The following is a 14,305-nucleotide window of genomic DNA, read 5'->3' as shown; positions in this document are numbered from 1 at the left end:
AACTTGCTGTCTTTTCTTGAGAGATCAAGTTAATTTAACTTGATTAAACAAACTAGTCAAATTAATTGACTAGGAGGTTTTCCTCTCAATGTCTTAAATCAACAGAAAAAGATACTTTTAGGAATTTCTTTTGGTATAGCTACAAATTTTATGGTTGAGTTGGTTTATAGTTATGGGTGAACTGCATTGCTGTCTTAGGCGGGTAAAACCAGCGAAGTGGACAGTCATTCTGTGAGATGAACTCAGGTTACGATGAGCAACAACAGGTGACGGGTTTATTGTGTTTTAGAAGAAAAAACTAAAGTAATCAGTAAATGTCCGGTAAGTCAAGGGCAGGGAAGGCCTAATGATAACCGTTTCTCAAGATACGGTTAAAATGTTACATTCGCAATTCTTGTTGCTATGAACAATTAGGGCTTTCTTTTGTAAAAATGTTTATTAAATATCATGTAAAGTGATATAGTACATAATCACAGTGCAGGATACAGTCTTTTTACAAATCTTTTACATAATCATAGCATTTTAACACTTGTGTAAAAATATTCCAATTAATAAATGCAATTCAGTACATACTTTCATATATAGATATACATAGACACATACATTCAGACATCCATACTTGAGTACTTCAGACAAAGGCTTTGGCAAAAGAGTGCATTCATTTTTACAACACAGTAAGCACATTTTTCCTGTATAAATCAATAAACAAGTTCAGTGCAAGGTCTGCTTTCCTTCAGCTACTAGCAGCCTTTCTTACAACAAGCCATCAGACAGATCACACTGTTTAAGTGGACGGGTTATTTTGAAGCAGGAACAAGCATGCCTGGTGGAAGAACGTGGTTTGAAGCCGAGTGCTTCTCTGTGGTCATTCTGTTCAGTTTTCCCACTTCAGTTTGCCAGTTCGGAACTCTCTTGGTGGTCATGTGACGGCGAGCATGTTTTGTCAGGTGGTCGCTGCGCATGAAGCGTCGATCACACACGGGGCACACAAACTTCTTCTCTCCGGTGTGAGTCCTGCGGTGGCGTGAAAGCTCATCGGAACGGGCAAACTTTTTATCACAGCCTTCCCAATTACAGCTGAACGGTTTTTTCACCTAGAAATAAATAAATTGAAAAACCTTTTGTCACATAACCCAACTAATCCAAGTTAGAGTAACATCAGTACACATCCATTAGCACTTGTACCAGTTTTACTGACATTAAAATATATTTCAGACAAGCTTTTCCTCCTTACCTAGTTTTAAAATGTTTAAATATATCGAACATAATATATGTGCATGCATGCACTACAAACATCAGCAGCAGTGCAATAATTATGTTTATAGTTATAATTTCTACTTAACACATTTATGTATATACCTATACATATTTACCTGTGTGAGTGCGAAGATGTGCTTTCAGATGGGAACTTTTGAAGTAAGTCTTCCTACAACCTGCGAAGTTGCAAACATAATTCCGTCTCCGACAAAATTCCATCTGCGACGTACAGCTGGGACCTGAAGGCAGGAAGACTGGCGCAGGAGCCAGGGGCAGTAACTTTGTGTTCCCAAGGGTCATTACAGTCTGTGGGCACTGAGGAAGCGGTGCAACATGGGACTGTGGAAGGACAAACATGACAGTGCCTTGTGGTACCACTTGGCCTCCCATAAGGAATGGCTGTGAAAAAGGAGACATCTGGGGTAAAATGGGTTTGACCCTACTTGACTGTGGCTGGGCAGTCTGGATGAAAGTAGGTATCATTCCGGCCTGACTGCCTATATGGCTCATTTGGCAGACTACAGGAGGACTAGCCACAGGAGCAGTAGGCATGGGGCTGACTGCAATTTTATTTTCAGTTCCCCTGCCATTTTCTGGCACTACTGAGGACGGTGCTGGTGCAGACGATGTCTGTTGGTCCTGTTCTACTGAACAAGACCGAGAAGACGCTCCGTTCGTAGAAGGTATTCCCACACAGTCCTGTACAGTCTTTCTTAAGAAGGTATGTTTGCTGTGCTGCTGGTGCTGCTCTGCTGAAGGAATGTGCTGGCAAGGGGAGCTGTCAGCAGTGTGACGTATTACACTGGTTGCCATGGCTCTGCAGGGATGTGAGGCAGTCTGTTCCCGGGTTGGCTTCTGGGAGGAAAACGCTGTCAAATCTATCGGTGCAGGCCTCACACAGCTTGATACTGTGCTGCTTGATAAACCAGTTGAGCAAATGCTGGAGTTCGCAATGACAGTTTTCGGTACAAAAAAAGTCAACTGTGAAGATGTTAGGATTGAGGTGGTTGTAGATGCCTCAGCAGAGTTAGGGCTGTGTGGTGGTGTCATACACTAAAAATAAATAAATAATAATAATTATAATTAAAAAATAATAATATATCAATTGACCAACAATAATTTCAGTTTTATGCTTCATTCTGTCTTAAAATGAATACATACTCAGATCATAATGTTTCAAATACTGTGTTGAAAATAAGCGTGCCTAGAACCCACTCAGCTAAAACTGTGTATTTACAACAAGGGTTTGAAATCAGACTTCTTCTGCACCCCGTCCTGGATTCCAGGTCTACTGTATTACTCAAATACAATTTAAATGTATTTGATCAAGCAGGTCCCTGTCAGATCACACAGTATGTTTGTAGATTTACTATCAAGAGATATTGACACAGCTATAGGAGAGGAGTAGTTTATTCAACAGGGCTTGATTGCTCAAAGACCTGTACTAAATTGAGGCTATAGGGTGCAGAGCTAGAGTTTCGCGGATATGTGATTTTAAAAGATTGAACAGTACTGTAGTTTCAATATCTCACTGTTACTTACCAGCGATGAACACAAAACAAAGTCCCTATGTAGTTCCCCGGGGGTCTGAGTTACTGAATCACAAGAATCTGAGGCCGGGGTAAGCGGTCTCGCCCTGAACAGGTCCTGCCTCTGTGCCCTCTGACCCCCGGAGCTCATACACAGAAGAGCCTCTACAGCCTCAAAATCGTTCTGTTCCAGCGTGCTGCAGGAGGACTGCTCGCTGTCACAGCGCTTTCTTTCCATGATAGATTCACAGATATCCAGTATGTCAACCTTAACAAAAGAAAAGAATGTGTAACTGACTGATCGTGCAGCTCAAGAGATAAACCTCAATTCTTTTTTTTACTTTTTTTATATATATACATTTTCTGGTGTTGACAAAATGTGTGCTGTTGCTATGGGGATGTTTTTTCAGCTGCTGCATGTATTTTCTTTTTATTACTCGCTTCTTATCTCTAACAGTGCCACACAACCCAGAGGCCAGTCAACTGCCGATTCAAGCCATTTTGTGGTTGTTAAGTTGTTTTATTTTTTGTTTCATTATTGCCACCTTGCATTTCTAGTGCAATACTCAAATACTCAATGTACTGTAGTACACATGAGAAATGTGGATATTTCCTACAGCGTTACATTTTTTACAATAGATAATTTTTTAATGTAGAAATATCTATACCAAACAATATCTGTAGCTCAGTAAGTCATTTTGAGTGCATACTACCTCTTGTTATGTCTTTCAAGCAAGTTTAACTTGACAGACAGGATGCCCTTCTAAGCAGTATTTATGATCCCATCGCTAACTTCATCTATGCTTTTTGTTAAACTGGGACATTCCAATTATAGAAACATTGTGGATGGAAATTAAACAGAACTTTAAAATAATTGATGTATCAAATTGGTTCAATTCAAGAATTTGTATACTAGGTGACATGTCAAGAGATCAAATCGGGCATGACTGAAAAAAAACCCTATGGCTAGGTTATTCTTCAACACTGAATAAACTCTCCCCCTACCTACTTAAGAGTGGAATGTAAAAGAGGTCATCCATTCAAAAAGTACAGCACACAGAGCACTGGCAACACATCTGAGAATGATTTTTACAATATGGAAACATAATGAATCTTAAATCAAGGACATTTGTCTAAGGTAATAACATTGATAAGAATATATATTTAAAACAGAACAAAACATATCTATGTGATAAAATAATTTATATACCAATAGTTATTTTCTCCAAATGTGTTAATGTCATATTTTATGAACTGACATGATGATTACTGTATGACAATGACACTTGAAATTAATTTAAAAAATATTAGTGAGGGGAAAAAAACTGGGACATAAACTAGTGCTGTACTAAAAGTCATTCTTGTTGAATCGGTTTAAAAGGTTTTTTGTTTGTTTTTGTTATTCTTGTTTGAGGTACCTTCAGCAAGCAGGAAAACTGCAGTGACTAACGCAAGATTGATTTAACTGGCTCACTTAGTCAAGGTTTGTGCTTCAGTGTGCGCGGCCTTTGTTCCTAAAGTTGTGATCTGCGTTTAAAACCACACCCTAACTATTCGAGCGCAGGGGAACCTCCCATTTCAAAATATAGGGTGCGTTCACGACACGCAGACTTTCGTCATTCTGCGCAGAATCTGCACGGAATCGGACCAAGTAGCCAATGAATTTTCAGAATCTATGCAGAATCTGCGCAGACAGCAAAGTCTGCCTCTCGTGAACGCACCCATAGACTTTATTATGACGTCGCAGGCCAAACAGCCATATGACCCACAAGCGTGGATCCATATTGGGGGGCGGGAGGGAAATACATCTGAAACATACTTTTCCAGTCTTCACCTCCAATTGAAACTACCCTCACAAACACAACAGGGTATTACAGTTTTGCCAAATGTTAGGCTGTGTTGCCGTAAATTGCCCAATTCCTGTTTCACTTTTTGTCTTCATCTTAACAACATTTCGCAATGATGTTACCACGATTTTAAAAACAGCACATAAACACGCTCTACCTTTTACAAATATTATTCTTTATAACGCATTCAGCAAAATCTTCCTCAAAATGACAAAAGTAGTACCGTAATATCGCAGGTATGTGTTTTAGTAGATTGCATTCCGAACGAAACACCGTAGTTATAATAGTTTCTATGCAATGTACATAAATGACAATCTTCAATACAGAAGCGTTTTTTGCTAATCAAAAGTTAAAATGGCAATATAACCTATACAAAACTAGACCCGTTATAATTACATAACCCGGCAGTTGTAATGCACAGTAGTACTGTAGTAACAGTTACATTACCTGGTGTTTTTAGCATCAGTTTAACTTTACCATTACAACTTTCAATGCATCTGCTCTAGAACTGCTACAGCACAACAAAAGTATGCTAATAAAATTAAATATGCAATTCATGAAAATATATATACATATAAAAAAATGTTGCTTACACTAAAATTTGCATGCAATATTACTATACTTACACCACTCGAGTCTTCCATTTCTGAACTCTGACAACAGGTAAAACTTAGCACTTTTTAAATAAAAATACGCTATATAGCCGCTAAGTTAAAACCAATACAACCGCTCAGTAGTTACACAGCACCGTCATTAAACCCGCTGAACCTCAGCTGTGTTCAACACACCAAAAAAAAAAAAGGAAAACAAAATACAGAGAGCCCTGGCGGGTGGCAACACGAGACCAATCAGAAGCAAAGGTGTAAAAGCTCTCGACCAGTGGGTGAATAGATAGCGCGTGATCAGTGCATGATCGCAGTCTGATTGGAGGAAATAGGGTGAGTGGCCCTAGAAGGCGTATCGGGGGAGTGTCGGTGTCAGAATGAACCTGATGAACCAAGAGCATGAAAACTGGGGGAAAGGTCGTGGCGCTGAGACGGCGGAATCGTCACATATATATGTCTGGCTCAGCGTGCCAGGGCAGCAATACAATACAGCAGTCTGTTGTAGTAATGTGTAAGCAGGCAGCTGCTAAAGTGTTACGCTAATATTTATATGGTAATATTAAAAACAACAACAACACATATTCTGTGATACATTTTCTGTTATTGCAACATTGGCGATTCGAAAGAATTATCATTCCACTGGACTTGTCTAATATACCGGGCCTTCCATTTACCATTAAGGTGAAATTGCAAAAGGTCACATTCTGATTACAAACGGACCTTGGGAAAAGAGAGATAAGAACAGACCTTTGCATCCAATAAAATTGATTTGTTTTGTATTCTTGGATGTGCTGCTGTTTAATCAGAGACATTGTCGCAGACAAAAGTACTGGCACCCTATACGTAATATAATTCAAGAAAACATGTTAAATACAAGCATTTAGTGAGCATTAGCCTCTAATTAATATGACTAAGACCAAAGTCTGGTAGTTTAACAAGCAATGTTTGTAAAATAAAAAATAAAAAACACTTAACCTATTTCAAATAGTTGTTCGTGTTCATTATATAATAACTTATTTTAAGTATATACTCATCAATTGAAAACTATTACACAGTAACTAAGCTGCATTATAAAGTCAACAGCCAGAAAATAGGTAATTATTTCCAACATCTGTTGAGAAGAACGTTTTGGCAACACGGCAGATGACAGTCAACACAACGGCGTTGGATTCACATTTGAGAAAAGCACTGGTAGCAAACTACAACAAAGGAAATGGCTACAGAATGGTATCAAAGAAATATGAAACACCAAAATCCACAATCAGAGTAATAATCACAGCATAAATTCAACAAAGAGTTGTACACAAATAGACCTCACTGCAAACCACTTCAAAGAGAATTCATAAAACAAACTGAGAAATATGAGCAGGAATCTGAGGAATTCTTCAGCAAAATTCTCTGCTCTGATGAGTCTAAAATATAATGATTCCCCAAATATGGACCACAGTGTGTTTGGAGAAAAAAGGGGAAAGCCTTCATAAAGAAAACATTGTAGCTGCAGTTAAACATGGAGGTGGGTTCGATCATGATATGGGGGTGGTTTAGCAGTTTAGGGAGAAATGTATGTGATTGAAGATCAAATGAATGGAGCCATGTATTAAAACATTATACAAAGTACAATGATACCATCTGCCCGTAGGCTGGTTGGCAGGCGGTTTATCTTCCAACACGACAATGACCAAAGGCATACAGCTAAGTCAACTCTAGAATTCTTGAAGAAACCGAAGATAATAGTTCTTTATAGGAGAACGTATGCCAGATATTGTGGCAGATACAATGCAGTACTTGAATATATGTTTTCCAAACCAATAACTTAACTAGTTTGTGTTCCTTTACATTCCACGGTAGGTCCCCTCACCCAGCCTAGAAGCCACTGACAGCAGTGAGAATGTAAACCCCCATCCATCAAGGAGGAGGAGATGGGAGGGGTTAGGTGGTAGACACTGGAGATTATTTTCTACAATAGCCAGCAGAAATGTTGTCATGGCACTTTTCTTTTTTTTGTTTATCTCTACGTTCACATTATGTCCAGATTTCAACAAACTACTGCTGATGGAGCCCAGTTGTGGATTATTAGCTAAAGTGAGTGAATGCATATCTCATTGTTATTAGGAACTCATTATCTCTGCATAATAGCTCTACACAACGAGAGCTAACGAGAGATTCCAGCTACTTACCCTCCTATATGTTCATATACAGTATAATGTTATTCATCACCTTGAACGGCTGCAGTTGTTGAACTAGAAGGCCTGCTGCAATAAGAACTGGCATGCAGCTTTTCAGAGCCAAGAGGCCTATTGAGAATGTATCGATAAACTGGAATAATACAAGGTTTTGCTTTAGATTCACGTGGTAAACAAACACCAAGCAATGATGTTTTATATACAATAAGAAAGTATTTGTGGAGAGCTTCCATTCGGTTTTTTTTACTAGGTTAAAAAAAAGATAAGTTTATTACAGTTTCAGATAGTCCAGCCCCTATAGTAATCAGGCCCCCTGGTTAAGGTCCACAGCTTCACCTTGAGATTAGTGATTAACTAATCCAAGAACATAACCCAAACCACAGGTACCTTATTTTTCTTCTTTTTTTAATACTATTAATTTAGATAAGATAGTTTTGAATGACCCATTATATTGTTACATCTAACTAATCAGACTTCTCCAGTAAGCCTTGTACCCCGCCTCACTATCGGATTGGGTACAACAATGAAAGACAAATCTGATTGGATCTCTTAAAAGTCAGATAAGTTCTTCATACTGCAGTGTTTTGATTACAAGCACTGAGGCTGTGAGGTGTCGGGCTGAAGTGGAACTCAGTACACAGGACACACACTCTCACATATTGGAATAATTTAATTTGTTCATATAGGACCCATCCACTTTTATTTGTATTATTACATAGCCCTGCATTGCACCCTCAGAGACATATTAATTACCTCTGTGTGTGGCAGCAGGAAAGAAGGAAAGGAACGGGAATACCTTTCACATCGAATAATGTCTCAGATGATGTGCCTGCTCTCCTTGGGCCATGGTATACATTTTATGACCACTGAGGTAGAAAACAGGACTTTGCTTTAACATCCAGAAGACAGCACTGCTAACAACAGCACAGTGCCCCTGTATGCATATGCTGTGGCATTGTTATAGTGTTTGGATACAGGGGAGATAAGAGCGCAGAGCCAGTTGCATCACTTCATACTCTGCAGCCCCTGCTCCAGTGTTCATTGGCGATCTTGAACCCTGAAATCTGGGTGGTAACCCAGCAGATATGTTACAATGGCATGTTATGATTAGTGCAAGAAATCTCACAATCACACAACATTATTATTATTATTATTATTATTATTATTATTTATTTCTTGGCAGACGCCCTTATCCAGGACGACGTACAATTGTTACAAGATATCACATTATACATTATTTCACATTATTTTTACATACAATTACCCATTTATACAGTTGGGTTTTTACTGGAGCAATCTAGGTAAAGTACCTTGCTCAAGGGTACAGCAGCAGTGTCCCCCACTGGGGATTGAACCCACAACCTTCCGGTCAAGAGTCCAGAGCCCTAACCATTACTCCACACTGCTGCCCAACATGAATGAACTCTCTGAGGTTTGAAGAGCTGTGGAATAATGTGTCACTGTGATCGGTAAGCATTAAATACAGACAAATATGGCCCTAATTTTCTAAATCTATGCACTTGTATCAGTTTCCAAAGCCAGTAATCACTGAGGTCACAAATAGAGCAATTAAAAGAACAAATCAGGAACACATTGCCCTATATCCTATTGACAGTGTGGCAGGTGTTCCCAATTGATCGTCAGTCCTGTCTGCTGAAGTGTATAATCCACACAAGGAGCTTTTTTTGGTTATAATTTAAACAGGGAATAATACACTCATATTCCAGTGCTGTATATTGCTAATCATCTTCCTCTATGGATAATAGTATATAAATGTTTATAAGTAGATAACATGAAAAAAGCGCATTTTAATTCATCTTAATACTTCACCATCAAATCGGCAATGTATTCACTATTTAAAAACATGGATGTAACGACCCTGCTAGACTTCAGTAATGACAATCAGTGTATGCCAGCAATGTAAATACACGACCGGAGGATACCACAATCACCCTAAAAGCAGCATGAGTCAGTTCTTAAGTTATATAAGATGTCTAAGTTGTTGTTCACAACTTGAAGTATAACATGACCATGACCTGAAGTAACACTTGAATGTGATGCTGTTGAGCAATGCTTCGATATCTTTAGGCATGCTCCTTGTTTAGTACGAGGCGCAAACCGAATGAACCTAGCAAAGGAACTAGGGGAAAGGTTACTCTGAACATGCGTGTGTTAATGCAGCCTCACTCAGAGCAGAACTGGAAACAAATCTGGGCAGGTTGAGTGGCTGCAAGCAGTCGGGTTATGATTATAATCTATTTTTGTGGCTTGCTGTCCTAGCACGTAGGCTAAAATAACACCCATTACAATTATATTCCCCTCTGCCAAGAGGTACTGTATGCACAACAGTGATCACAATGATCTTAAACAATATATTTTTTACTCTGTATGTAAGTGTGGCGGGGTGCCCCGTCCCTGTGTGTATTTTTGTGTTATATACTGTATGTGGTGTGTTATTGTTGGTGTAAATATATTGGTGCACGGGGTATAAATTGGGCTATGCAGCACGAGTGTTGTAAAAACGTATATGGGAGGATGCTGTAGATGAGGCGTATGAGAGGAAGAAACTGTGGTATGCTCAACTAGCCGCTGTAGCAGAACAGCGAGGATGGAGAGACCGGGTTTACCTAGTGGAGGTGGGTTGTCGAGGATTTGTGGCACACAAGTTTCTCAGAGACGTCGGATTCAGTGGCCAAAAGTTGCGTCGCAGGGTGAATAACTTATCTGAAGCAGCAGAGAGGAGCAGCAACTGGCTGTGGTTGAGATGGAAAGATTCTGGTTGGGGATCTCAAGCACAATAGAAAGAAAGAAACCCTGATGTACGGGTAAGTAAGCTGGGTTGAGTTGAGTGGGGGACGGAGGGGGGTGATGCTGGGACGCCAGAATCACTGTTGAGCCCTCTTGAGGTGTCGTGGGCTAGTCGACGAAACACTGAGGATGGAAGGTGCCCACTTGAAGATCCCAGAGATATACCCTACTTAGCTAAATCCAGACGGTTGTCATGCTGATGTGCTGGGGAGACCGCACTGTGGTTGATCCCCGGAGCCAGCATCGCAGCCGTTGTGTGTGCTGATGCGCCAGGGAGGCAAAATAAGCTGATCCCTGGAGCCAGCATTACACTTCAGCCATCAACACCAGGCAGAAGGATATCTACATCATCAGATGAAAGGAAACGCAAATGGATGGAGACACAGATGGATCACATTAGTTTACTGTAAAGCGACGTCTTAGTTGGTGCTTATCTTGGCGAGAGCCGAGTTCAAATCAGCATGAAGTTTTAACATCTACTCTCATGGAATGGAAATTCGGGATTGCACAACCACTTCACGTGTAGATAAAATGTGTATTAATAGGTGGGCACGGGGATTGCACATGTAACAGGTCAAGAATGCCCTGTTCACATTTATTTTACATTTGTATGTTGTTTTTATAATTGTATGTATTGATGCACGCGTCATGTTGTGTGACACTTTATCATTGAATTGTATCACGTTATGTTGGCTTCTCTGCTCGTTTCCCTTTATCTGCCTTATTGGGCACTATTGAATTATTTACGCACCTGAATATAAATAGCACATGTTTGTTTGTTTTTTTTTGTTTTTTTCTCCATCCTGGGGTTTGTGTTTGTCTGTGCAGGAGTAAGAGAGAGTGAAACGGAACAGTAAATGTAGCATCCCGACTCAGTATTGGGCTGATTGAATGCCAGTGTTGAATAATGCACGTGAGCGGCTTGAGTGTTTTTAGCCTGTCTGTAGCCGACAGGAATTTAGGAAGTGAAACAGAATAGGCTATGCTGTGATGCTGGTTTCTCTCTCTCTTTCTCTGTGTTCCCTCCCCTGCACGGACATTGTGTGTGTGTGTGTGTGTGTGTGTGTGTGTGTGTGTGGACTTTTTATAGACCGCGATATATATATATATATATATAAATATATATATATATATATATATATATATATAGTGTTATTACATTTTTACTGTGTCCTTAAAAATGCATATTCCCTCTATTCGCTGGGTAGCAGCGTTGTTGCACTCTAATACGTGACCTCATTAATATGAACCTTGTTTAACCGTTCGAAATCTCATTACCTACATGTGGATGGAATGGTTTTTCCCAGCTGTTTCTGTACGCTCCCGAGACCGGGGAGGTGTTTCACACAAATTAGTGCACGTGCATGATTAATTCGTAATTGAATCCCTGGTGTTATAAAGAGTTCTGTTCCGCCATGAAAATCCATTTCCCCTGCCAGTGGTCAGCTCTATATATAGATGCACTAATGACTCAGTCGGGGTTAGTGTGTTCGGGAGAGAACGAGATTCGGGAGTAGCATTAAAGCGAAAAACAATTGCTACGCGTGCTAGTTTTAGACTAGCAGGATAGTTGTTTAGCGTTTGCTGTGTTTTGTTTGTCATTGACTATTTTCTTTTGGTCAACGTGCCGTTTTGTTTGTTCTGTGTTTTGATGAAATCGTTTATTTTACAATAAGCCGGCGCAACAGCTTAATTCGCTCATCACTATGTGTCCTGCATTTCCTGGCCTGATGTCACCACCAGCTAGCCTGTGCGGTTGCAATTTTTTTTATTGGTTCAGTTATCAGCTGCGGCAGGAGGATGAGGGGGCACTCCAGTGTGAAACATGCAGGGAGTTTGGGCATCTCCAGGGAGAATGCCCATACGAGGACCCCCTTTTCTGGGAGTTGGTCCACTGGGAAGAGGTGACTGAGGGAGAGCCACACCAGTCTCCAGAGATAGAAATAGACTACCTGTTGCTCCTGTCTCCACCTCTAGAGGGAGACAACCTGCTGCTCCTGCCTCCACCTCTAGAGGGAGACTGCCTGCTGTTCCTGTCTCCACCTCTAGAGTGAGACTGCCAGCTGTTCCAGTCTCCACCTCTAGAGTGAGACTGCCTGCTGCTCCTGTCTCCACTTCTATAGGGAAACAACCTGCTGCTCCTTCCACCCTTAGAGGGAGACTGCCTGTTGCTCCTGCCATCGCCTCCCAAGGATCAGAAGATGATGGGACAGGGGAGCAATGCCAGTGCTATTGATTGATCAACAGAGTAGTGAATGAGGCTAATATCACAATCACGTCCCTCATCGATCCCGTGATCCCCTTAACCTCTTAACCTCCTCATGAACATCGCAGAACAAAACTTTAGTGTAACACATTTAACTGAGATGGGATTGGAAAGTCTAGTCTCGATCCACTTCAATCTTAGAAGCATTGTGGACAGCGACATACCCTGTACTAAAAGTACCAGTCAACTGGTAGTAGGTGTGGCGGAAAGGCTACCACACCCACTAATTCTGGGCCGGGACTGACCAAACTATAAGGAAATGGTCAATTTAATGGCAGCCCCGGTCGCACGCGTAAACATGGCAGAAAAAGAGAAAGGGGAACCGATTGGTGAGATTTTCCCCTTTATAACGGATATGTTTTCCCCCACTTTTCATCCTAGAAAAACAAAAAGAGAGAGACGGGTTGAAAAATGGGAGGGCGCATCAATGAGACGAGGCTGGGGTCTGGTGGGGGATCTCGCTGATGGTAGCAAATGCCAAACAAAGGGGGTTGGTACGCAGTGTGTCCGAGCGGGCGAGGTTACTGGGCCATCCAGGGCAGAGGCTACTCCAGCCCCTCTCAATATACCAGACATGTGGGACCAGAAAAACGATTCCACACTGGTGCACACTTGGGGGCAGGTTGGTCTATTGAAGGTAAGGATGTTGAAGGCACTCTGCGGCTAGTATATCTATATTTCATTATAAAAGGGCAATTATTATATAGGATGAACCCTGCCAGGAGTACAGGACAGCCTGTAACACATTTGATGGTTCCCCAGTCTTATCAGCCCGGGGTCATGAGGCTTGCGCATGACATCCCTTTTTTGGGACACCTCGGAGTCGATAATACTAGGGAACGCATATTGGCTCGATTTTATTGGATAGGACTTTATAATGACGTGTCAAAATATGTAGCCACATGCCCAGACTGGCAGCGAGTAGCACCTTGTCAAGTTCACACCTCCCCTTTAGTCCCACTACTGATTATTTCCACTCCCTTTGAACGCATTGCGATGGACATTGTAGGCTCTTTGCTACCTTCTGATTCCGGGTATACGTATATATTAGTGGTGGTAGATTATGCAACGCGATACCCGGAAGCAGTTGCATTGAGTTCTACAAGTGCATCTGTGATAGCCAAAGAACTAGTGCAGAATAGCCAGAGTAGGGATCCCCAAAGAGATATTGACTGATCATGGAACAAACTTCTTGTCTCAAAGGTTACATCCAAACCTCTGATTATCATCCACAGACAGATAGTTTGGTGGAACGTTTCAATCAGACTTTAAAGCAGATGCTGAGGCATTTTGTGATTCAAGAGCAAAAATGTTGAGCAACACTTCTTCCCTACCCCCTTTTTGCTGTAAGAGAGGTGCCGCAGAGTTTGACAGGGTTCTCCCCCTTCGAGCTCTTGTACGTCCGACAGCCTTGCGGCATCCTCGATCTGCATTTTAAATCATCTTAATACCTTACCTTCAAAGGAGAAAATCAGCATTTACTGATTCACTATAAAGTACATTTTTTGATTACATTTAATGGAAACATTAGTTACCACAACTTGAAGGAGTTAAGTAACGCGCCATATTGTTTGCATAAAACAAACTGGGTGTGGTGTCTGTTCCTTCAGCCATACTCCCAAAATTATTATTATTATTATTATTTGTTTATTTAGCAGACGACTTTATCCAAGGCGACTTACAGAGAGTAGGGTGTGTGAACTATGCATCAGCTGCAGAGTCACTTACAACTACGTCTCACCCGAAAGACGGAGCACAAGGAGGTTAAGCGATTTGCTCAGGGTCACACAATGAGTCAGTCAGTGGCTGA

At 41.0% G+C, this 14,305-nt stretch overlaps 1 protein-coding gene across 1 annotated transcript; it reads right to left on the bottom strand.

Moving 5' to 3' along the window:
• Positions 1 to 416: 416 nt before the first annotated feature.
• On the bottom strand, positions 417 to 5,462 carry LOC117402481 (Krueppel-like factor 11). The gene is made up of 4 exons (XM_059023626.1): positions 5,260 to 5,462; positions 2,800 to 3,054; positions 1,366 to 2,310; positions 417 to 1,094 (listed from the first exon to the last, which is right to left on the bottom strand). Exons 1-4 carry the CDS (start codon positions 5,275 to 5,277, stop codon positions 798 to 800), a joined length of 1,515 nt encoding a protein of 504 aa, XP_058879609.1. The 5' UTR covers positions 5,278 to 5,462; the 3' UTR covers positions 417 to 797.
• Positions 5,463 to 14,305: the final 8,843 nt, after the last annotated feature.

This window comes from Acipenser ruthenus, chromosome 5 (genome assembly GCF_902713425.1).
Source record: "Acipenser ruthenus chromosome 5, fAciRut3.2 maternal haplotype, whole genome shotgun sequence".
Taxonomy (NCBI): domain Eukaryota; kingdom Metazoa; phylum Chordata; class Actinopteri; order Acipenseriformes; family Acipenseridae; genus Acipenser; species Acipenser ruthenus.
The sequence above is the reverse complement of the archived record's forward strand: the minus strand, read 5'-3'. Positions and strand labels throughout refer to the sequence as shown.